This window comes from Canis lupus, chromosome 28 (assembly GCF_048164855.1).
Source record: "Canis lupus baileyi chromosome 28, mCanLup2.hap1, whole genome shotgun sequence".
Lineage (NCBI taxonomy): Eukaryota > Metazoa > Chordata > Mammalia > Carnivora > Canidae > Canis > Canis lupus.
Window position 1 is genome coordinate 5,542,302 of NC_132865.1, and position 23,533 is coordinate 5,565,834.

Genomic DNA, 23,533 nt, shown 5'->3' on the forward strand with positions numbered 1-23,533 from the left:
CAGCCACGGATATATTAATGCAGTGAGGAAAATGGGTCAGAATGTACTGAAAAGTGAGAGGGAGAAGAAAGAAAAGGAAGCACCTACCTTCTTTTCCAGTCGATCAATTAATTTCTGGAGTCTATTGATCTGGGTCATCCACTGGTTATCTTCTTCTAATAAGGCTTGAGGGGAAAATCATGAGGGCAGTGTATTAAACAGAGCAGGAATGCTGGGGCATCTCAGAACTTTCCTTTTACCCCGAAGGAAGCACACAGTGTCATTGACTAGTCACCACCCTTTTAAGAAATAGATTCACGTGAGTGCTTTCTAAGTTATTGACTTCCATAGACCATGTGTCCCAGCGGGTTCATTTGCACAAGTCTGTGCTTTTTATGTTGTTGCCTGTACTGGCCTTTGATGGTCAAAGAACAGATCCCGCTGAGCCGTTTTCACCACCCCATGAGATGGCTGATTTTTCTTTTGAAAAAAGGAAAGCATCAATCAGAAATTCTAAATCTGCTTCTGGGACAGTGGCAGGAGCCGGGAAAGTAACTGGCCTGACCACAGTAAGGAAGCTGGTGGCTCCTTTCCTAGGGACCAACCTGAATAAGCATGGACACTATGGCCATGGCACCGCAGGGAAGAGTGCAGAATCTGAAACCTGCTGATTGTGGTCAGATTACTTGACTCCTCTGGCCTCGGCTTTCTTATTTTTAAAATGGCAATAATATCATCACTGGCCACATGGTCATTGTGAGGATTAAATTACAACAGATACATATATAAATACACACACATATATACGTGCATACATATGAGGTCTACGTCTGTCTGTGTGAACATGAGCACACACCTACATCTAGCACCAGATCCAGCATTATGTAAATCCTGCTCCTATTATTGCTGCTATAATTATTTTTTTAGTTTAAAAAATGTTTAAGTATCTTTTATTTTATTACTGATTTTCCAGTAAGCTCGACACCCAACATGGGGCTAGAACTCATGACCTGGAGATTATTCAAAGGTGCAACAGGGGAGTGCCTGAGTGGCTCAGCGGGGTGACTGCGTGGCTCAGTCGGTTAGGCATCTGTCTTTAGCTCAGGTCATGATCCCAGGATTCTGGGGTCGAGCCCCATGTCGGGCTCCCTGCTCACTGGGGAGTCTGCTTCTCCTTTCCCTCTGCTGTTCCCTGATTGTGCTCTCTGGCTCTGGCTCTAAGATAGATTAGATAGATAGATGATAGATAGATAGATAGATAGATAGATAGATAGATAGATAGATAGATAAAATCTTTTCAAAAAAGGTGGAAAGGGAGTATCTGTGGTCTGAGCCCCTGCACAAACATCCTGGCATCTTTTGTGTATCCTCCTTATGGCAGCTCACTCAAAATGATTTCATAGGTATTTGCTGAAACAATATTATTGATTATTTCTGGATGGGAGGATGTGATCGAATTCAAACTAAAAAGCCTTGTTTTAGCTTTGAATGGTAAGAAGTTAAGACCAAATTATAAAGCAGTAGAATTCACTTCTCTCTCTGCATTCTTGGGTAAAAACTCCTCTCAAAGCCCATCACATAAATTATGATGCAAAAATAAGCAGGAGCACACAGAAGTAGCTACCAAAAAAAAAAAAATCAGAATAAGGGTGCTTTATAATAGAAATCATTGTCACTGTATAAACACAGTTTATATCTGTTTTTTAATTTACAAATTAGTTAACACATTTCCATTCTGCGTTGTTCTTAAAAGGACTTAAGGTGACTGTCACTTCAAAATTCCTTAGAAGGATATTTTGGGTTTCACTCTGTTTTCTAAATGGTTAAAGTGCAAAAGAAAAATCTGTATTTTTACTCAGGAGCCTGGTATTGTCATTTCCTAATCAACACACGGTGGACTGTGTTACTGCTCCCAATTTTTCACTTTCTTCCTGTTATAGAACTGTATGTGTACAGCCGGTGCCCCTCAACTTTGCATACCCCTACCACAACGGGCCGAGTCTGTTTCCCTTCCCACTGTTACTGGGTTTGGCATGTGACTCATTTGGCCAATGAAGAGTCAGAAGCTAAGATGCACCCGGTGGTTTTAAGTGAGTTGTGTGATCTGGCCTGACTGTTTGTGCTTCTGACACCTGCCAAGAGAAGAAATCACTCCAAGGAGTCGCCGATCCCAGGAGGCTACGTGAGAAGCAGGGCCGAACCCATGCTACAGGCTGGAAAGGGCCCACCCAGCTGAGATCACCCGGGTCACCATCAACCACATACCCGTGAGCAAAAATGACAAATCTTTGCAACTGTAATTGCTGAGCTTCTGAGGTTGTTTTGCAGTAAAAATGGACTAACAAACCATATGACCTTGGGACAAACTGCTTCACTTCTGGCGTAAAAAAGATACTAACCTCTATCATATAAGGATCAGGATAAGATAGACAGTGTTCAAGAAAGCACTTCGAAACCTGTCAAGCACAATCTGTGTAAATATAGGCTATAGTTAATACCTTGCTTTTCTGGAACATTAGATATTTAAAGGTTGATTTGTTTTAAAATGATATGTCATGATGTGTGCAGATACACGCCTGTGCACGTACACAGGCATCATATGCATATATGCAGACTCATGCTTTATAGAAATTACTGCGATGTTTCGCCACATGAATTTCTACATTTCCAATGGATTGTAATTATTAGAAATGATGCCACTAAAATATAATAACCTAAAATATTATGAAGGTGTTAGTCCAAGAAATGTTATATTATATTATATGCTTTGAAACTGCCAGCATCATGGGAGGAAATGAGGATCTCATATGTTTAGGCCACTTTAGGGGACCTGGAGCAAATGAGGGTATGAACTAACCGGCTCCTTTCTTGAGACAGATGAGTTCTACGGGTCTCGGTCTTCGGTCCCTTGTGTATTAGGTGACCCCTCATCCCGCTGAGCAGGGCTGGGTGCAGCTGTGGGATTCTGATGGAAACTGTGGGGCAGGGGGGGACCACCAGCCCATGCTGACTACCGGAGGCTCTCGGCCTCTGTGGCTTCAGACAAACTTACCAGGTGTAAGAAGAGCGTTCCATCACTACTGCTGCCTTATTTGCCCAAGAAAAACAGTAAGGCACCTTGCAAACCCAAACGGATCAGTCTGGAGGCAGAGAAACGACAGAGCTTCCTTACCTGGAGCGCAGGCACTGAACTGAGGGCTCTTGGGGGAGAAGCTGTTGTGTCTCTGGATGCGGCGATTTGATCGCTTTCCAGGCCACTGGATCAGCAGGACTTCGGGCTTGGTGGGCCCTTGCCTTGAACGACAGACACAGCATTTCAGGGCCCGCACTCCTGGCCTCCAGACACAGCCCTTCAACTGTCAGTCCCAAAGCTCTGCCGGTGCAGTGAACTGAAAAGCCGGGAGAATTACTGCTTGGCCGCTCGCTCTAAAGACCCAGACGGGGCGGTATGATAAATGTGACCCTAAAAGGAGAAACTGGGAGCTGCCTTTACTCTTTGCAAGTCTCGGTAAAAACTGTATGTGCGACTCAGGAAAAGCATCTTTCTCTTCTTGACCAAATCATCAATGGAAAAAAATCCATCAGTGGGGGCTGATGGATTTAGTGTGAGAACACCTATGGGGCTCGGTCAGTCTGAAATTCTTTAAATCAAGGCTCTTTAAATCGAGGCCAGGTAGCCATATGATTTTAAAACTCAGATAATTAAAAAACAAATAAATAAATAAAAGTCAGATAATTCTATGAAGCTTATTGCAACACACAGGAGTGCCTACTCACCCATCTCCACATCCTGCCCCTTTCACAGAGGGAACGCTTCCAGCAAGTGTTAATCTGTCATCCCCGTATCTGTATATAATATGCTTAAATTGCTGTCCCTTTACTCTTCAGTTTTAGGACGTACCTATTAACTTCCCAGTACGAAAAGCTCAGGTCAATGACATATATAAGGAACTTACAGGAAGAGTGTTTGAAAGGATGGGTTCAACCTGGGAAACAAGCCTTTGGTCCTTCTCTACTCCTCTCCTGGTTGGAATATACACCTGATAGCTGGAATTCCAGCAACCATCTTGGACCATGAGGCAAACTTGAGGACATATTTAGTAAGTGAAAAATATAGGAGGTCTATGATAAACCTGAGAGCTGTCATATCTTAGGCTGCCACCATCAAGCTCCTTCTTAAGACATAATAAGTCCTTATGTGTGTGTAAGCCACTTTTTTCCCCCTGTTACATACAGGCAAATCGAATGCTAATTTACTCCCCAAAACTATAATCAGCAAGGAAAACTTTCTTTAGCCTCCCTCTAATGCTGATCCCTCAACACTCCCCTTTAAATTTGAACTTCCATTTTTTCTTCATTTTGGTCGAAAAGGACCTCTAATTGCTTCACAGGAAAGGGTGCAACGAGAGGCAAAATTATTGAGATACTGCATATTAAAAAGATACTTTTATTCTACTTTATTGGCGGTTGTATGAGGTAAACAACTTAAAAATTGTTTTTTAAACTCTAGTATAATCAATGCACAGTGCTGTATTAGTTTCAGGTGTACAATATAGTGATCAAGTCTATACAGTACTCAGTGCTCATCATCATTAAGCGTGCTCTCAGTCTCCTTCATCCATCCCCCCACTCACTTCCCCTCTGGCAACCATCCCTTTTGTTCTCTAGAGTTAAGAGTCTGTAATTGGTTTGTTTCTTTTTTGTTGTTTTATTTTTTTTTAATATTTTATTTATTTATTTATTCATGAGAGACTTAGGGTAGGGAAAGGCAGAGACACAGGCAGAGGGAGAAGCAGGCTCCAGGCAGGGAGCCCGATGTGGGATTCGACCCCGGGACTCCAGGATCACACTCTGGCTGAAGGCAGGCACCAAACCGCTGAGCCACCCAGGGATCCTGTTGTTTTATTTCTTAAATTCCACAGGACTAAAATCATATGGTACTTGTCTTTCTCTAACTGACTGACTTTACTTAGCACAATACCCTCCAGATCTGTCCTTGTTGCTGCAAATCGCAAGATTTCATTCTTCTTTATGGCCGAGTAATATCCCACATACCTATATATGTATATACACATACACATACCACACTTTCTTTATCTACTCATCTATCAATGGACACTTGGGTTTCTTCCATATTTGGGCTATTTTAAGTAACACTGCAAAAAATCACATGGGCTCATATATCTTCTCAAATTAGTGTTTTCATACTCCTTGGGGAAATACCCAGGAGCGGAATTGCTGCATCATATGGTAATCCTATTTTTTTTTTGTTTTTGTTTTTTTTTGTTTTTTTTTTTTTTTTATGGTAATCCTATTTTTAATTTTTTTTTTTTTTAATCTTTGATAGTCACAGAGAGAGAGAGAGAGGCAGAGACACAGGCAGAGGGAGAAGCAGGCTCCATGCACCGGGAGCCCGACGTGGGATTTGATCCCGGGTCTCCAGGATCGCGCCCTGGGCCAAAGGCAGGCGCCAAACTGCTGCGCCACCCAGGGATCCCCTATTTTTAATTTTTTGAGGAACTTCCATACTATTTTCCACAGTGACTCTACCAGTTTGCATTTCCACCCACAGTGCATGAGGGTTCCTTTTTCTCCACATCCTCACCAACACTTGTTTCCTGTGTTTTTGATTTTGGCTATTACACCAGGAGTGAGGTGATAACTCACTATAGTTTTGAGTTGCATTTCTCTGATAGTGAGGTTCAGCATTTTTTCAAATGTCTGTTGGAAACCTATACACCTTCTTTGGAGGAGTATTTGTTCTTATCTTCTGCACATTTTCAATTGGATTATTCTTTTAATGTTGTATATGATCCTTATATTCTTTATATATTTTGGATATTAGCCCTTTTTATTGAATATATCAGTTGCCAATATCTCCTCCCATTCATAGGTTGTCATTTTGTCTCATTGGTTATTCCCTTTGGTGTGCAGAAGCTTTTCATTTTGATGTAGTCCCAATAGTTTATTTTTGCTTTTGTTTTCATTGCCTTAGAAGATATGTCTAGAAAAATACTGCTATAGCCAATGTTAGAGAAATTACTGCCTGTGCTCCCTTCTAGGATTTTTACAGGCCACACATTTAGGTCTTTAATCCATTTTCAGTTTATATTTGTGTATGGTGTAACAAAGTGCTCCAGTTTTCCCAACACCATTTATTGAAGAGATAGTCTTTGTCCCAATGAGTATTCTTTCCTGTCATAGATTGCCTATATAATGATGAATTATTTCTGGGCTTTCTATTCTGTTCCACTGATACATGGGACTGTTTTTCTGCCTGTATCATTACTAGCAGCTTTGAAGTAGATCTTGAAATCTGGACTGTGGTACCTCCTCTGTTTTGCTGTTCTTCAAGATTGTTTTTGGCTATTCAAGGTCTTCTCTGGTCCCATACAAATTTTAGGACTGTTTGTAGTAGTTCTGTGAAAAAATTCTGTTGGTACTTTGCTAAGTATTGCATTAAATCTGTAGATCGCTTTGGGTTATGTGGCCATTTAAAAAATATTTGTTCTCTCAATCCAGGAGTATGGAACGTCTTTCCATTTCTTTGTGTCATCTTCAACTTCTTTCATCAATGTTTTCAGAGTACAGGTCTTTGACTTCCTCGGTTAAGTTTATTCCTGGGTATTTTATCATTTTGGGTGCAACTGTAAATGGGACTGTTTTCTTAATTTCTCTGTTATTTCATTATTAGTGTATAAGAATTTAACAGATTCCAGAAAGCCCGAGTAGCTTAGCAGTGTAGCGCCACCTTCAGCCCAGGGCCTGATCCTGGGGACCGGGGATCGAGTCCCACATCGAGCTTCCTGCATGGAGCCTGCTTCTCCCTCTGCCTGTGTCTCTGCCTCTCTCTCTCTCTCTCTGTGTGTGTGTCTCTCATGAATAAATAAATAAAATCTAAAAAAAAAAAAAAAGAATTTGACGGATTCCTTTACACCAACTTTGTATCCTATAACTTTGTTGAATTCGTTTATCAGTTCTAGTAGATTTTTTGGTGGAATCTTTAGGGTTTTCTATATAGAGCATCATGTCATTTGCAAATAGTGTTAAGTTTCACTTCTTCCTTACCAATTTGGATACCTTTTATTTCTTTTTGTTGTCTGACTGCTATGGCTAGGACTTCCAGTACTATGTTGAATAGAAGTGATGAGAGTGGACATCCTTGTCTTGCTCCTGACCTTATGAGAAAAGCTCCCAGTTTTTCACCATTAAGTATGATGTTAGCTGTGGGGTTTTATATATGGCCTTTATTATGTTGAGGTATGTTCCCTCTGCACCTACTTTGTTGAGGGTTCTTATCATGAATGGATATATTTGTCGAAAGGTTTTTCTACATCTATTGAAATGTTCATATCATTTTCAGCCTTTCTCTTAACTGATGTGATGTATCATGGGGACTGATTTGCAAATATTGAACCACCCTGGCAACCCAGGAATAAATCCCACTTGGCTGTGTTGAATGATCTTTTTTTAAAATATATTGTTGGATTCAGTTTATTAATATTTTGTTGAGCAATTTTACATCTATGTTCTTCAGAGATATTGGCCTGTAGTTCTCTTTTATTGCATTGTCTTTATCTGGTTTTGGTATCAGGATAATGCTGGTGTCACAGAATGAATTTGGAAGTTTTCCTTTCTCTTCTATTTTTTGGAATAGTTTGAGAAGAGGTAATAATAATAATGCATCTTTATTCTTCTTTTTCTAGCTCCTTTAGGTATAAATTTAGTTCATTTGAGATTTTTCTAGCTTCTTGACGTAGACCTGTATTGCTATAAACTTCCCTCTCAAAATAGCTTTTGCTGTATCCAAAAGACTTGGGGCCATTGTATTTTCATTTTCATTTGTCTTTATGTGTTTTTTAAATTCCTCTTTGATTTCATGGGCGACCCATTCATTGGTTAGTGGCATGTTATTTAGCTTTCATGTATTTGTGCTCCTTCTAGATTTTTCTTGTGGTTGATTTCTAGTTTGTCTTATAGTCAGAAAAGATATATGATAAGACTTCAATCTTTTTGATTTTGTTGAGACATGCTTTCTGGCCTAACATGTGACCCATTCTGGAGAATGTTCCGTATGTACTTGAAAATATGTATTCTGCTGCTTTAGGATAAAATGTTCTAAACATATCTGTTAGATCAATCTGGTCCAGTGTGTCATACAAAGGCACTGTTTCCTTTTTGATTTTTTTGTTTGATAGTCTATCCATTGATGTAAGAAGCATGTTAAAGTGCTCTACTATTATTGCTTTACCACTGATTACTTCATGTGTTTGGGTGTTCCCATGTTGGGTGCATAAATATTTACAATATTTACCTTCTTGTTGGATTATTCCTATTATGCTTATGTTGTCCTCTCTTTCTTGTTATCATCTTTGTTTTAAAGTTTACTTTGTCTGATATAAGTATTGCTACTCTGGCTTTTTCCCCTTACATTTGCATGATAACTGTTTTTCCATTTTTTTACTTTCAATCTCCACATGTCTTTAGGTCTGAAATGAGTCTCTTATAGGCAGCATTTTTTTTTTAATCTATTCCGCCACCCTATGTCTTTTGATTGGAGCATTTCATCCATTTATATTCAAAGTAATTATTAATAGTTTTGTACTTACTGCCATTTTGTTATTTGCTTCATAGTTGTTTTTGTATTTCTGTGTTCCTTTCTTCTCTTGCTCTCTTCTCTCATTGTTTGATGGCTTTCTTTCATGATATACTTGGACACTTTTTTCTTTTTTTTTTAGTTTTTGCATTTCTTTTTTTTTTTTAAGATTTATTTATTGCAGAGAGGGAGCAAGTGAGTGGGGTGAAGGGTCAGGGAGTGGCAGAGGGAGGAGAAGAGACTCTCAAGCAGACTCCCCGCTGAGTGAGGAACTCAATGCAGGGCTTGAACTCACAACTCAGAGATTATGACCTGAGCAGAGACCAAGAGTCAGAACCAACTGAGCCACCCAGGTGCCCCTATTTTTTGCATTTCTGTTATTGGTTTTTGATTTGTAGTTACCATTAGGTTTGTCTAACAACCTAATGTCATAAGATGTCTAATAACATCTTATGTACAAAACAATGTATACTAAGTTGATGGTTGCTTAAGTTTGAAACCATTCTAAAAGCCCTAAATTTTTACTCCGCCATGCCCCATGTTCTAGGTATATGGTGCCATACTTTACATCCTTTGATTTTGTGAGTTCTTTGACTGATTTTTATAGATACACTTTAATGCTTTTGTGCTTCCTACTTCTCTTACTAATGCTTATGGTTTTTCTGTTCCACTCAGAAAGCTTCTTTTAACATTTCTTATATGGCTGTTTTAGTGATAATGAAATTTTTAAACTTTTGTTTGTCTGGGAAACTATATCCTCTTCTATTCCGAATATCTCCTCTTTTATTCTACCCTTGCTGGATAGAGTATTCTTGGTTGTGGGTTTTTTGTTTCATTTCAGCACCTTAAATATATCATGCCACTTTCTTCTGGCCTGCAACGTTGTCTGCTGAAAAATCAGCTCAAAGCCTTACAGTGTTTCTCTTGTGTGTAATGGTTTTCTTTTATCTTGCTGCTTTTAAATTTTTATCACTACTTTTGCCATTTTAATTATTATGTGTCTTAATGAGCATCTGCTTGGGTTGATTTTGTTGGGAGCTCTCTCTGCCTCCTGGATCTGGACGTGTTTCCTTTCCCAGATTCAGGAAGTTTTCAGCTATTATTTCTTCAAATAAACTTTCTGCCTCCTTTTCTCTCTTCTTTTTCTTCTGGGATCCCTATTATGTGAATGTTATTACACTAGATAATGTCACTGGATTCCCTTAATCTAGTCTTACTTTTTTATTATTATTTTTTCTTTCTTGAGCTTGAGTGCTTTCCACTATTGTGTTTTCCAGGTAACTGAGCCATTCTTCTACTTCCTCTAGTCTACTGTTTATTCTTCCTACTGTATTTTTAAAGATTTATAAATTTATTTGAGAGAGAGAGCATAAGCAAGCACAGGTGGCAAAGGAGGGGCAAAGGGAGAGACAGACAAAAGCTCAAGTAGACTCCATGCTGACTGTAGAACCCAACATGGGGCCCATCTCAGCACTCTGAGATCACAACCTAAGCTGAAACCAAGAGTCATGCATTGAATTGATTGTGCCACCCAGGCACTCCCCTTCTAATGTATTTTTAATTTCTGTTATTGAGTTCTTCATTTCTGATTGGTTCCTTTTCTTTTTAATATTTGAGGGGATTAGGGGCAGAGGGAGAGAGAGAATCTCCAACAGACTCCCCAGTGAGCAAGGAGCCCAATGCAGAGCTTGATCCCATGACCCTGAGATCATGACCTGAGCTGAAATCAAGTCAGGCATTCATCTGAATGAGCCACCCAGGCACCCTATGATTGGTTCTTTTTTTATATTTGCTATGTCTTTGTTGGGAGTCTCACTGAGATGAAGGTCCTGGTCTTTTCACAAGTGAGTATATTTATGATCATTATTTTAAATTCTCTATCTGACATATTACTTATTTCCATTTCACTTAGCTCTCTTGCTGTGATTTTTGCCCTGTTCTTTCATGTGGAACATATTCCTCTGTCTCTTCATTTTGTGTAACTCTCTGTGTCTGTTTCTATGTTAGGAAAGTCAGCTAGGTTGCCTGCTCTTGAAAGTAGTGGCTTTATGAAGAAGAGGTCCTGTAATGCCCTGTAGTGCAATGTCTCCAGTTTACCAGAACTTGGCACTTCAAGGGGTGTCTCCTATGTGTGTTGTGTGCACCCTAATGTTTTGGCTGAGCATGTTTGCCTTCAGTCCTGTCATCTGCAGTTTCTCTCTTTGTTGCAGTAGGGTTTGGTCCTTATTTTATTAGTGGCACAGTCTGGTGCTTCTTTGGGGTTGAGTTTGGTCACAGCAGACATTTGCCTGAACTGTGGTCACAGTGATCTACAGGGCGCTTTCCCTGTGTTGTCCACTGACTGGCTTTCATTGGTGGGCAGGGCCTGCAGTCAGACTAGATGTCTTCCTCCAGCCCACTGCTGGGACCACAGTAGAGCTGATATTTGTGGTTACCTACCCCCCTCCCTAGGGCAGGAATCACTTTGGATTCATACTGGACACTGTAGTGGCTATTTGCCCAATGGCACATTTGTTGTGCTGCTTTGGGCTCCTGCCAAGCTAGGTGGGAGGGGTCAGGTATGCAGAAGAACATGGGTGCAGGGCATGCTCTTAGCAAACTAGATGAAGGGTGTTTGTGCTGTTCATGAAGGAGCTCATGTGTCTACACTGAGGTGCATGGGAGGGAAATTATGCCTGCTAGCTCCTTTGTTCTTGGAGAAGTCTCCCAAAGATCTCTGATCCTCCAGCACATGTTCTGAGATTAATAAATAAGTCTCCTTTCTGCACAGTCCCTGCATTTTTCAAACTGCTGCTTCTATGCTGTATCTCAGCAGGGATGTCGGTTGTGCTGTTTCTTTAAGGACAAGGACTCAGTTTCCTATCACCCTCTAGCTCTCTTTAAAGTTCTTGGTCTTAAGCCCCACTGACTTTGAGAACTCACAAAGTTAAGCCCCTCTTGTTTTCAAATCCAAATTATAGGACTTCATCTTCCATATGTCGGTCCCTTATATCTGGGGTGCCTGCTGTGGGGTCTGGTCTTTTCTCTTCTCCATGTTTGCAGTGCCCCTCCCTCCCTCCCAGAGACTATTTGGGGTCTATTTGGCTCCTGACTGAACCTCCACCCTTCCTACCATTTTCAATGTGGCCTCTTCTCTTCACTTAGCTATGGAGAGTTTGTTTTGCTAGCCTTCTGGTCATTTTCTGTATTATTTACAATGATGTGGGTGTATTTAGGTATTTCCATAGGACAATGTGAGTCTAGGATCCTTCTACTCTGCCATCTTCCCCAGAAGTCAGAGTAGAGAAATTTAGGTTGCAAATCATTTTCTCTTCAAATTTTGAAAAAAGCTTCTTGATTGCATTCTAGCTTCCAGTGTCATTATTGAAAAAAATCTAATGTTTTCTTCATCCTTTGTATTTGACCTGGTTTTTCTGTCTGGAAGATTTTAGACACCTCTCTTTGTCTCTCATATTCTGAAATCCCATAATGGCATGCCTTGAAGCCAGATTTTAGGATTCATTTTAATGGGCTCTTGGTTTGTTCTATCAACCTGGAAACTCATGTCCTTATTCTGAGAATTATTTCTTAGACAATTTCTCTCTTTTCTCTTTCTCTTTCTGAAATTACTACTTTTCAAATATTGGGCCTTTTGGACTACTCTATAATTTTATTTTTTTTCTTTTCCTATTTTTCACCTCTTTGTGGAAATGCCATCACACTTTTATCTCCAAATCTTGCTCACAGGTTATTTCTGCAATCATAATTTCCAAGAGGTCTTTGTGTGCTTTGAATATTATTTTTTTAAATAGCATCCTGTCCTTAATTCATAAATGCAATATTTTTCTCTGCTTTTCTGAGGGCATGGGGTATTTTTGGAAGCTTTCTTCTGCTCTCTGGATTATATCTGTTTCTTCTAAGTTTCTTTTCTTGTGTTTGATTTATTCTCTTGGTTGTCCCTGCCTATTTCAGAGGAAGGAAACAGGGATGACTGGGGGTGGGGAGGGGAGTGGGGATTGCCAACTTGTACCCTCCCCTGTCAGGTGGCCTGACTGGGCCTATTCATTAGGGGACACCATCTTTGGTACTTTAAAGTTTTTCTCTTGGACTGATGAGATTCCACAGAAATGCCAGAGAAGCATCCCAAAACTATAGTGTATAAGCCCAGCTGTCAGTGCTTTGGGAGCACAGCATGCTGAGTGGCTTTCAAATCTCACTGTTCAGCATGGAGACTTTCACTTAATGCCTCTGTTTTTAGTATCATGTCATGACCACTGCTGTGCTAGCTGTATATCTATTCACCTTCTCCAGAAAGCACATCGCTAAGCTTCCTCCCCTCAAGGGGAGGGGCACTTATATAGCACTAGATGGAGCTTTCAGAAATATGTTAGCCTCACCTTCACCACCACTATCAGCTGCACATGGTAAAGCCAGTTCTTGAGCCTCTCTGAGGTTTCGTGATACCAATTACATTACATCTTGGCTTCATACATTGTCTATGTTTTGTTTTTCTCAGGGCTTCAACATCAGTCACCACTAGATTCATTTTATTTCCATACTCCAAGTTTCTACCCCTTTGGTTCTTCTATCCTTATTTTTGCACCTTTATAACTCCTTGCTCTGTTAATGTCCAGGCTCTGTTAATGCCTTTATTTTGAAAGGTTTAGGGAGGAAGGGAAACAAATCATATGTTTACCCTCCAATCTTTAACTAGACCACCCTATGGATTTCCCTATGGCATTAAAAAAAGATCAAGTTTCTAGCAGCTTCAGGAGTCATAAGAATAGGTGACTATAGCAGCTCTTCTCTATGTTGAACCTAAGGGAATGTAAACTGTCTGAAGTTTTATAATCACCTGTAAGCACAACTAAAGCCTTCCCTTAGTTCTACAATAGACAACCATCAAAAGGAGAAAAATAATTTCCAAGCCTAGGAGGAATCAGTCATTTCTCTGGATAAAGAAGAACTTCAGAAAATAGAATAAATATTCAGATTCTATTATAAAAAGAAATTCACATATAATTAAACTGTGCTCCCAGAAATCTGGTTTGTGAGGAAGAGAGGCTTATGTAAGAGGACAGGGGTCTCTAGAGGGAAACTTCAGTGTAACGTAATGATTATTCTTGTCATTGGTTATTAGGTACTCTCAAAAGACATGGAATTAAAGTGGCTTCCATTTAGCCAGTATGCCAGGACAGATACAAAGAGCGTTGTAGAACGACATCTGAAAATCTCACCTCTGTGGCATTCCAGCTGTATGCATCCCTTCTCTCTGAAATTGCCATTTTCACATGAATAGACACAGACATTCTGCCCAACATTGCATGTCTAACTCATTACTGCAGGATGAGTGATACTGTGTGATCCCTCCCTGGGGTTGAGAGCTAGAATAGATGACTTCTCAAAATTTGCTACATTCCAATGAAGTTCTGTATCCCTAGGTCTCACAAATATTAAGCCCCAAGGTAATGCTGATGCTGAAGGGGAAACAAATTATTATAGCGCTGGGATTTTTAATGCTATCTGCAGGTTGCAACTGTTGACTATGCAGGGCATCATGGAATCTTCCTTTATGTTATATATTAAAAAAAGGATAAGTTTTTGGATACATTGATTTGACCTCTCCTCTTTGACCTAGTTCTAAGTCTTTCCAAATCTCTACTATATACTGTTATGACACTAATTTTCCTTAAAACTTGTTTTCATTATACTTCTTTATTCACAACCATCAGGATAATCTCTGATCATATCAAATCTAAATGCATCTGTGTAGCTTTTAAGACCTTTCCTAACCTTAGACTCCAGGTAGGAGTCCAGGTTGTTCTCACTGTCCCAGGTCCTCATTCACTGCTGTTCTATATAGTTCCCTTTACCTGGGATTCCCTTTCATTCGGTTTCATGTATTTAACATGTAGTTGTGCCAGGTACAGGGAAATAAGGCAAAGTCCCCGTCATTTAGAAACTCAAAGTCTAGTGGGAGAGAGAAATAAAGGACTGACTTTGTACGTATGTCTAAGTAGAGGGTACCGAGCAAGTACACAGGGGTGGAGTAGGAGGTATAAAGTTCTACTTTGAGAGCAAGAAAGTTTTCCCAGAGCAAGTGCTGTCGAAGCAGTGACCAAACAAATGAGAAGAGCCAGCTACAAGAAAGAAGATGGGTATTATGGGATGGGTGAGGAGACTCGTCTCTTCAGAGAGAATATCCTCTACCATTAAATCTACTGTAAAGATCTCATTCAAATCTTATCTCCTCTGAGGCTTATTTACCAGTCTCTTGTCAAATACCATGAAAAGGACAGCCACCTTTCCTGTCTTGTTTTTTTCTCCACTGGTGAGGGCCCCTTGGGGCTCTCTTTACTTTGGTTTCTGGCCGCCAGCTGATTGCAAAATGGAATTAGGGGGAGGAGACACTGTACTTTTAAACATGAACTTAATTTCTACTCTTCAGTCAGGGTTACCAGAGACTTCAAATTGGATATATGGGCACAAACCTAGGGTGGAGATTAATTTTTTTTCTTTTTCTTTTATTATTTTTTTTAATGAAAACTTCCTGGGAGGAGTATCATGGATTCGGGGTGGGATTTGGGCATCCCTGGGTACCTTCGTCAAATCCAAATTTATGTCAGATCCATAATAGCTCTCATTCTTCCAGCTCTGTTTGAGATAGAAACCTATAAATAAAATATTCATCAGTCCTCTAATGTCTTCTACTTTCCTTAAGTTCTGCATTATCACACTCCTTCTCATTAAACACAGCTGCTGTGCAGCTGTTGGTAGCTTTCATAGGAGGTCAAGGCTAGCCTGTGGCCTGAAACAAAGAACAGCTCTTCATCGTATATTCACTACATGGTGGTGCATGCAGAACTCAAGTTTGCAAGGGAGGACTGTAGAAAATACCCAAAGTGCAGTTGAAGAAGGGAAGCAGAGGCCTTTTGCAGGCTTCCTCTCATGTGGCAAATAATTGATTCTAAAAAGGTCAAATCCACTTTACATCAAGAAAACCTAAATAAAACAAAGAAACCAACCTCATTTTCCTATTTGGAACATGAAATCAATTTCATTGTGTTTCAAGATACTTATCCTCTGCTCAAACTTGAGGAACTGGGTTGTTGCTCTTCTAAAGCTATTTGTTACATCTGCCATTTGATAGAGAATCAATCAAGACCATGAAAGAAGTTTATAATGTGAAAAATGCTGCACAGATCAACTGCTGAGTGCAGACCCATGTTCATCAGCTGCACAAGCTCATTACGCTTGAGATTAGAGGCTTTTTTGTTAGAATTTGGTGGTGTTCACTCATCTTGACATTGTAAACACATGGTTGAAAATTCCACTGTTTCTCTGAGATGTCCTAATAATTATGTATCCATTAATTTGTTTAGAAAAATTGGCCCTACTGAGTAGGCTATTATCAGCCTGTTCAAGAAAGTTACTGTGTGGTTCTCCCTAATTTCAAATGCAAAAGTTAGATGGTCATGTGTATAGGTTTGAAGTAACACATGCAAAAATATGTTGCATAAGCCAGAGTTTTGCCAAGCCCTTCTCTAGCTTGCAAGGTATAAACAATGGAAACTCAAGGACCAACTGTTGGTTAGAATAATTGGGACGTCTGCTTTACACAGTTCTAATTCAGGTTTCTCTTTAGCATTAGCATCTTTATTTATATAACTATTATAGTATCATTACTTACCTTCTCAGTGATATTAATTGGCAGTCTTGAATTTTGAAATCTTTTCCTATTATTCGCTTTTCTCTATTTCCTTAAATAAATAGGCTGATTCGATTCCTAGTTCCTAGGTACATCCAGGTTCACTTAACTTTTAAGTCTCTTTTCTATCACTTCTACACTTTCATATATTACCTATTTGCAAGATAAGCCCAAATATCCTCAGGAAATACCATGGAATTATCTTTCATCCTTCTATTCATATTTAATATCTTTTACTCTTCCTAAATCCCTGGCAACCTATTTCCCCTTCTGTATGGTATGTATCATTTTGCATCTTGCCTTATGGTTTTAGTCTTCATGTCTTATTTACATAATAGACATTAGCCTCCTGAAGAGTCACACCATCTAAGATGTATCTTTACATTATCACAGTGTCTTTTAAAGCCTTCTCTATCTACTAAATTAGCAATTTAAATTTGAATAAATGATGAACAGTAAAAGTAGAAGAGTCTCTTTTAGAGGCAAATATAAGGCGAGCACCCAATGGGGGTTCCTGTAATTCTATTTAAATTTATTAATTCCCATTTTTTAGTTTTCACTAGCTTAAGCATGATGCCCTTCAACTGGTCTTTCATAGTCCCTAAAGAACCACCACATGGAAATATTTAACTTGCCGTTCTTGACGGGTTTGTTCCTCAGTAGTTTCCATGGCACATTCCAGAGAATTCTGGAGAGACTGCAGCTGATTCAAGGTCTCCTTCAATAAAAATCGAGTTACAAATTGTTCCAAATTGGAGGCCTCTTGGTAGTCCTAAGGATGACAAAGCAAAGGCAATTAGAAGTATGGTAAGGAAAAATATCCAGGAATGGCTTTCCCCATGTACCCATCGATCTCAGATTAGTCTTTGAGGAGAAACCAGGAAGAGAGAGGACATGTTGACCTTGGAGGCTGGGGCAGAGCTCTACCCACTCACCAGAAGTTGAATAGAAGAGCTGCAGAGATAACAGGAATCTCTAGCTCCTCTCCCATTATACCTGCCTCAGTATTAGGACAAAACCCTCTAGAATTATGGAACAGACATCTATAGAGAAGGAAAAGAATATTATCTGGGGGAAAAAAAAGGTTAGAAGGTGACTAACTCAGAGTTTGTTCTGTGCTTCAGTAATGACCATGACATCATGCATTTTCTCTCTTGTCAACTAAATGCAGTCACGTTTCAGCAACTGGCTTAGTTCCCTCTTGATGTATTTATTATGCCCAATCTGTATTATACTGAAGCCAAAGGATATTATGTGTAGTTATCCCAAAATTCAGAAAAGTTAGGCATGGAATGTTTAAACAGTTTACTAAATCTGCTCATGTCCCTCCCTCAGGAACCCACCTGAGGCCCATTTGCATCCAAGTCAGCCAAAAAGCACCATTCCTTCAAACGGCCCAACGTCTACCTGGAGATCATCGCATACACAATAGTCATACTCGCCAACTTTAATCTCAGGAGACAGGTGGGCTGTGCATGGTGCAACCTGCTGTTTTTGTCTTCTACAGTCTCAAGGAGAACCAAGAAAGAAGCAAAAATCAGGTTGGCAGGGACCAGAACCACTCTTTCGGGTCATGAGCCCAGCCAGCTAAACCTGATTTTTTAGAGTATCAGGTGGGAAGGATAAATACAAGTTCAGCTGAGAAATAGATGGATCTAGCTCTGTCCCTAAGTGATTTTTATAGAGGTGAAAATATGAAACTGAAAGGGGTAATAACAGTGACAAGATAATGCTGGGAGTCATGATGCGCTGGGGAGTCTCAGGTCATGGTTGTAAACCCAAAAAACAAAGACATGATTAGTCAATCTTTCCGGGTCTCTGCTCTCTCATTTACAAATCGGACTATAACTCAGGCATACCTTCCAACTCAAAAAATACTCTGTGCTCCTCTTCACCCTAAATTAGGACATAATGAATCATGGCCTCCTAGCAAAGGTTACTTTGGAGTTGTTCTTCTGATGGCGCAATCACCTAATGCCACAGAAATCCTCCTTTCATTCTTATTTTGAAATCATAAAATGTTTCAATCATCAGTTTCTCTTTAAGCCCGTTCTCGTAGGTGAACACAGGGAATTCTCATATCTAATGATCTGATTTAAAACTTAAACATTTTAGTGCTTTTAAACTCCACCTAAGAAACTAACCATAGACCAAAACATTACATGCTTGTAGTAACCTAAGGATTTCCGTGAGTTAATTCAAGGTACAAATACACGAAATATTTAATTTTACCAAATTGCTTGTTAGTCAATAGCAATAAAAACTTCAGAAAGTTATTCAATTGTGTTTGTTTTTAAATTGAGAAAAGTTTTCTCTTGAAAAGAAAATGTGGTCTAAAAAAAGGTGTGCTTGATGTTTCCGCAGTCATTTGCATTTTGTGAAAGCATATTTTTTAAATAGAACTTATTTAAAAAATAAAATAAATACGGAGGACGATCATCATACGGTTTCACTCATAGGTGGAATATAAGGAATAGTGAAAGGGATTTTTTTTTTTAAGATTTAATTTATTTATTCATGAGAGACACAGAGAGAGGCAGAGAGACAGGCAGAGGGAGAAGCAGGCTCCATGCAGGGAGCCCAACATAGGACTCGATCATGGGACTCCCGGATCATGCTCTGAGCCAAAGGTAGACAGACACTCAACCGCTGAGCCACCCAGGCGATTCAGTAAAAGGGATTATAAGGGAAAGGAGGGGAACTGAGTGGGAAAAATTAGAGGGAGACAAACCATGAGAGACCCCTAACTCTGGAAAATAAACAAAGGGTTGCAGAAGGGGAGGAGAGTCGGGAGATGGAGTAACTGGGTGACGGGCACTAAGGAGGGCACTTGATGGGACGGGCACTGGGTGTTAGAGTATATGTTGGCAAACGGATTTAAATTTTAAAAATGTGAAAAAATAAAATAAAACAAAATTTATTAAAATGCCAAGACAACAGAATTGGTGTAGTCAGAGATTATGCCAATTACATTTGCATCTCAGTATACACGGACACTAAAGCAAATGATAAAATTTTATACCTGTTTGTAGACAGCTTGGAAAGCGAAGAGAGCATACATTCACGGAGCAGTGCATTATCACATTAGCCTCGCTTTTTCTCAGTTAAATGTTAATTATTTGTCATGTCAGAACTATAGAACTAACTGCTTCTTTTTGCAATTAGATTTTAGTTTTTTAGACTCAAAGGTCATGCCTTCTATTTCTGTGTGCCTCATGGTGCCCACACCAGATGCTCACTCAATACCTGATTGCAGAGAAACTCCTAAGTCTGAAAATGCACTGGGCTGGCTAGTGTGGTCTTACATATGAAGATTTTGGTGATGCCAAAGTTCAGTATTTAAGGGCAGTTAAAATCCGACAACTGGCTACTCCATAGCAGCAAATTAAGGAGTGGTTCTTATACTGAGACTTCTCTCCCCCACTCTGATGAGACTTTGCTAACCTCATTAGTGACTCTTCAGATAATATTAAGAGGTATCCAACAGCACTGGACACAATCGCTGATGCTTGGACACTGAGAGGGGTGGCGGGTGGGTTTACGGTTTTGGAGTATTTAGTTTTTTGAGTCAATATGAAGATTGGCTGTTATGTGCTACTCCTTGATCATAAGGAGAAAAAAAGAGCTTGTTTTCTATTGTTTATCCTTCCAGACTCCGTTCATGGCACCATCTCTGTAGAGCCTCTCCTCTCCTTGACCCAACATTTTGCTTCATGAGATTAGGGCATTTCTTTTCCCTTCTCTGTGCTCCTAGCCAGTGTGTAGAATCTACTATTGCATATTGTAATCTGCCGTCTACTTGCCCGTCTCCCTCATCCTAGGCCAGCTCTTTAAAGGTAGGAAATCTATCTTATCATCGTCTCTGCCTCCAGGATGCTCAGAACAAAGCCGGGCCCCATAAATGGAGCATCAGCCCCATAAGTGCTTAAACAGTATGTGAGCAGCAGGAGACCACCTGCAGATCTGGGCACCAGAGGGCATGGCTGAGCCCTGGAAACTGCTCCTGCCTTCCCCCAGGCGCCAGCTGCCTCTCCCTGCCTCTAGCCCTTGATGGCAGCCACTGTTGTCCAGCTTGCCTGGTCGTGTGGGCTCTGCAATAAATGGAAATAAAGCTTTGTTCTTAACAGACTGTTTGTCCTCATTTCATTTTCTGGACCGTTTGTTAGTCTTCTTCCCTTCCCTTAATCTGAATCCCAAGGTTTAGGACGGCAGACCCAGGTGGCATGATGCCAATCTTCCTTTCCTTCTCTCAGATGTGCAGCAGATGTTCCTTTGGAAGGCAGTGGCAAAAGAAGCAGATGGAAGATTAAATAGATAACAAGCTGGAAAATGTCAGAGCCTGGCCCTTTCGATTCTCAACAAATGTGTTGGTTCTGCAGGTACAAAAAGGGATCTTTGCATGCTGAACTCCCCAAAGACTGATATGTTGGCTTAAAACACATGCTCCTGTAAGCAAAATCCAGAATCTGAGAGACTGGCGGAAAGAACATCCGCTGGTCTAGTGAAGCAGTCAAAAACCCTACAGACGGTACCTGATATCCAGATCCTGCCACTTTTTCCAAAAACAGTTTAGTCCTTTACATCCATTAGAAAGGATATGGGCAAATGAAGCCTAATAATACGTTCCCCAGATCCCAATAACGTTCATGCATGTCACTGATAACTGTCAGTTCAATTCATCTTTAAGCGCAAGTTGTTAACTCGCATTAATATTTCCATTTGTGTCTCTGGAAAGCCGGAGTGTGACCATTTCGATCTGCCTATTTCTTTTGCGCGGAGCTGGAACAGGGTGAGGATTCATTTAAATAAAGAGCCCAGCATTAGAAGCAGAGTTCCTTGAAAATGGGGTTTCTTGGGGGACTGTCTGAGCATCTTCACTGTCCGATCATTTCTCAAGAAGCAAGCTCCTGCCCATCCGCGTAATGGAAGAGGAGAGATCCGGGCTGCTAAACAACTATGAATCATCGGAGTTAATTAGCAAAATCATAGCATCAGTCTTCCCTGTTTGTATTTGCCCCACTTGAAAATTAATCAAGTCTGTGACATCCAGTCTCAGCGCCTTCTTGTTTACGAGATCAGATGCAATCACATTTAGCAGGGGGCACTGCTTCTGACAGCCGCTTGATCCAAGCCCCTGCAGCCTTCCCTGTTCCCAAGGGAGACAGCTGTGCTGGCTCTGAGACCAGGGGAAAATTCACTTTTACAAAGATAAGGTTATCTTTCTTTCTCCACTTCCCCAAACTGTTGGCTTTTAAAAAATAATAACTGGCTTACATGCTTTATCTACATCCTACTTCTGTAAACATTCTAAGACTTTCATTTTATTTTATTTTATTTTTTTAGACTTTCATTTTAAATGACTTTTCTTTTAAACTGGGAGAACACTAGATCAATTTTAAGCCTTATAAAAAAAAACTGGTCCTTAATTCAGAGTCTTGAAAAAATAGACTGAGGTTAATTCCAGATAGACAGTTAGAAATTTTAGATAGCAGCACAAGAGATTAACATATTTTTCACACTTCAGAGCCCCAAGGATTAAAGGAAATATAAATTTTTCAGGCTAGTGAAAGAGAAAACAAGGCTACAGTTTTGGAATAAAATGTTATTAAATTACCAATAAACTAATTTCTAAGCCCTGTGTTGACGTATTCTGTAGTTCGAAATCAGAAAATATTTTAGAGAGGAGTTCTATTATTAAAGACCTTTACATTGACAAACTCCATTGTAGAGGGCTCATCCTGAAGTTATCAAAGATTGATTTCTTTTTTTTTAAGATTTTATTTATTTATTCATGAGAGACATACAGAGAGAGAGAGAGAGAGAGGCAGAGACACAGGTAGAGGGAGAAGCAGGCTCCATGCAGGGAGCCCGATGCGGGACTCAATCCCGGGTCTCCAGGATCACGCTCTGGGCCGAAGGCAGGCGCCAAACCGCTGAGCCACCCAGGGATCCCAAAGATTGATCTCATGTAGGCTTCTTTCCTCTGGCTCCTTCTTCTGCTATTTCATACCAGGAGACTCTAACAAGAACATATGGCCCCTTAAATGTCTTTTCCCAAAGAATAATCCCATTCTGCTTGGAAGTAATCCTCAAACAAGTAGAATTTTGGTTAAAAAAAAAAACAAACCTGGATTCAAATGTGGAAACATAAACAGAGTCAGCCCAAATTTGAGGGTTAATAGGTAAAAGATGAAGACTTGGGTCCCATTCATCACATCTAATAACACAGGGTGGTGATTAAGAATCTGGGTTTGAAGACAGTTACACATAAGTTCTAATCAGTGTTTATGCCACTCAACAGCAGTGTGAGCCTAGGGAAGTACTGGACCTCAGTCCCCGTTTTCCTAACTATAGATAATAGTGCCAAGCTCATAAACTTGTGAGGACTGAATGAAATATAGCCTGTAAAGCACATGGTAAGATGTCTAGCTTCTAGTTTCTGATAAATGTTCATCATTGCTATCAGTCCATTGGAGGAACAATGTTACAGAGTGTAATGAACAGATAACTGGCTGAAAATTCACAAGCCTGAGCTTGAATGTTGTGAGAATAGTTCACTTCAGAATTTTGCTAGAATCTATGTCAGTGTTCAGTGTATAGCAGGATCTTCACAAATATTAAACTTTCGCAAATATTAAACTTCATAAATATTAAGCTACAAAGGAGTTCCTTCTATATATATTTGGTTTTTCAAAAAAGATTTATTTATTTGAGAGAGAGGGTACAGTGGGTGGGGCAGTGGGAGAAGGAGAGAGAAACCCATGCAGACTCTGCATTGAGCACAGAGCCTGATATGGCGCTTGATCTCACAACCCTGAGATGAGACCTGAGCCGAAGTCAAGAGTCAGACACTTGGTTGCACCAAGTGCACCACCCAGGCACCCCTTTATATATTTTGTACTGCACATCTCCTACCCTGCTTGTTCAGAAGTGTATACCTTTTATACACCTATTTCTTACTATATTGAAGCTGTGACCCATGGAATTAAGTCTTTGAGAAGGTCAGTTAAAAATCCAGAGTTCAACTGCGAAAGTAATTAGAAAGTGTTTCTATTCTTGTTTCTCATCCAGGATAGTACAGGGGCCCCAATATACCTATCTAAGCAACACTTCCTGCATTCCTCTTTATCATTTCTGAATCCTACAAGCTGTATCCTCTTCCAGGGCATTTCATTTTCCAGAATGTTTTCAAAATTACTTCTCAACCTGTAACCTGATTTTACTTCCTTTTCCTCTTTTCTCTCCCATATCTTCATATGTATACTGGCTAA

General features: G+C 40.0%; 1 protein-coding gene across 1 annotated transcript in view; it reads right to left on the bottom strand.

Annotated features, from left to right (window-relative positions):
- NECAB1 (N-terminal EF-hand calcium binding protein 1) overlaps nucleotides 1-23,533 on the bottom strand; it is a 185,932-nt gene that overhangs the window by 32,013 nt on the left and 130,386 nt on the right. The window contains exons 6-8 of the mRNA XM_072803962.1: nucleotides 16,898-17,034; nucleotides 3,152-3,273; nucleotides 88-164 (exon numbers count right to left, since the gene is read on the bottom strand). Coding sequence (XP_072660063.1) covers nucleotides 88-164; nucleotides 3,152-3,273; nucleotides 16,898-17,034 — 336 coding nt within the window. The remainder of the gene's footprint in view (nucleotides 1-87; nucleotides 165-3,151; nucleotides 3,274-16,897; nucleotides 17,035-23,533) is intronic.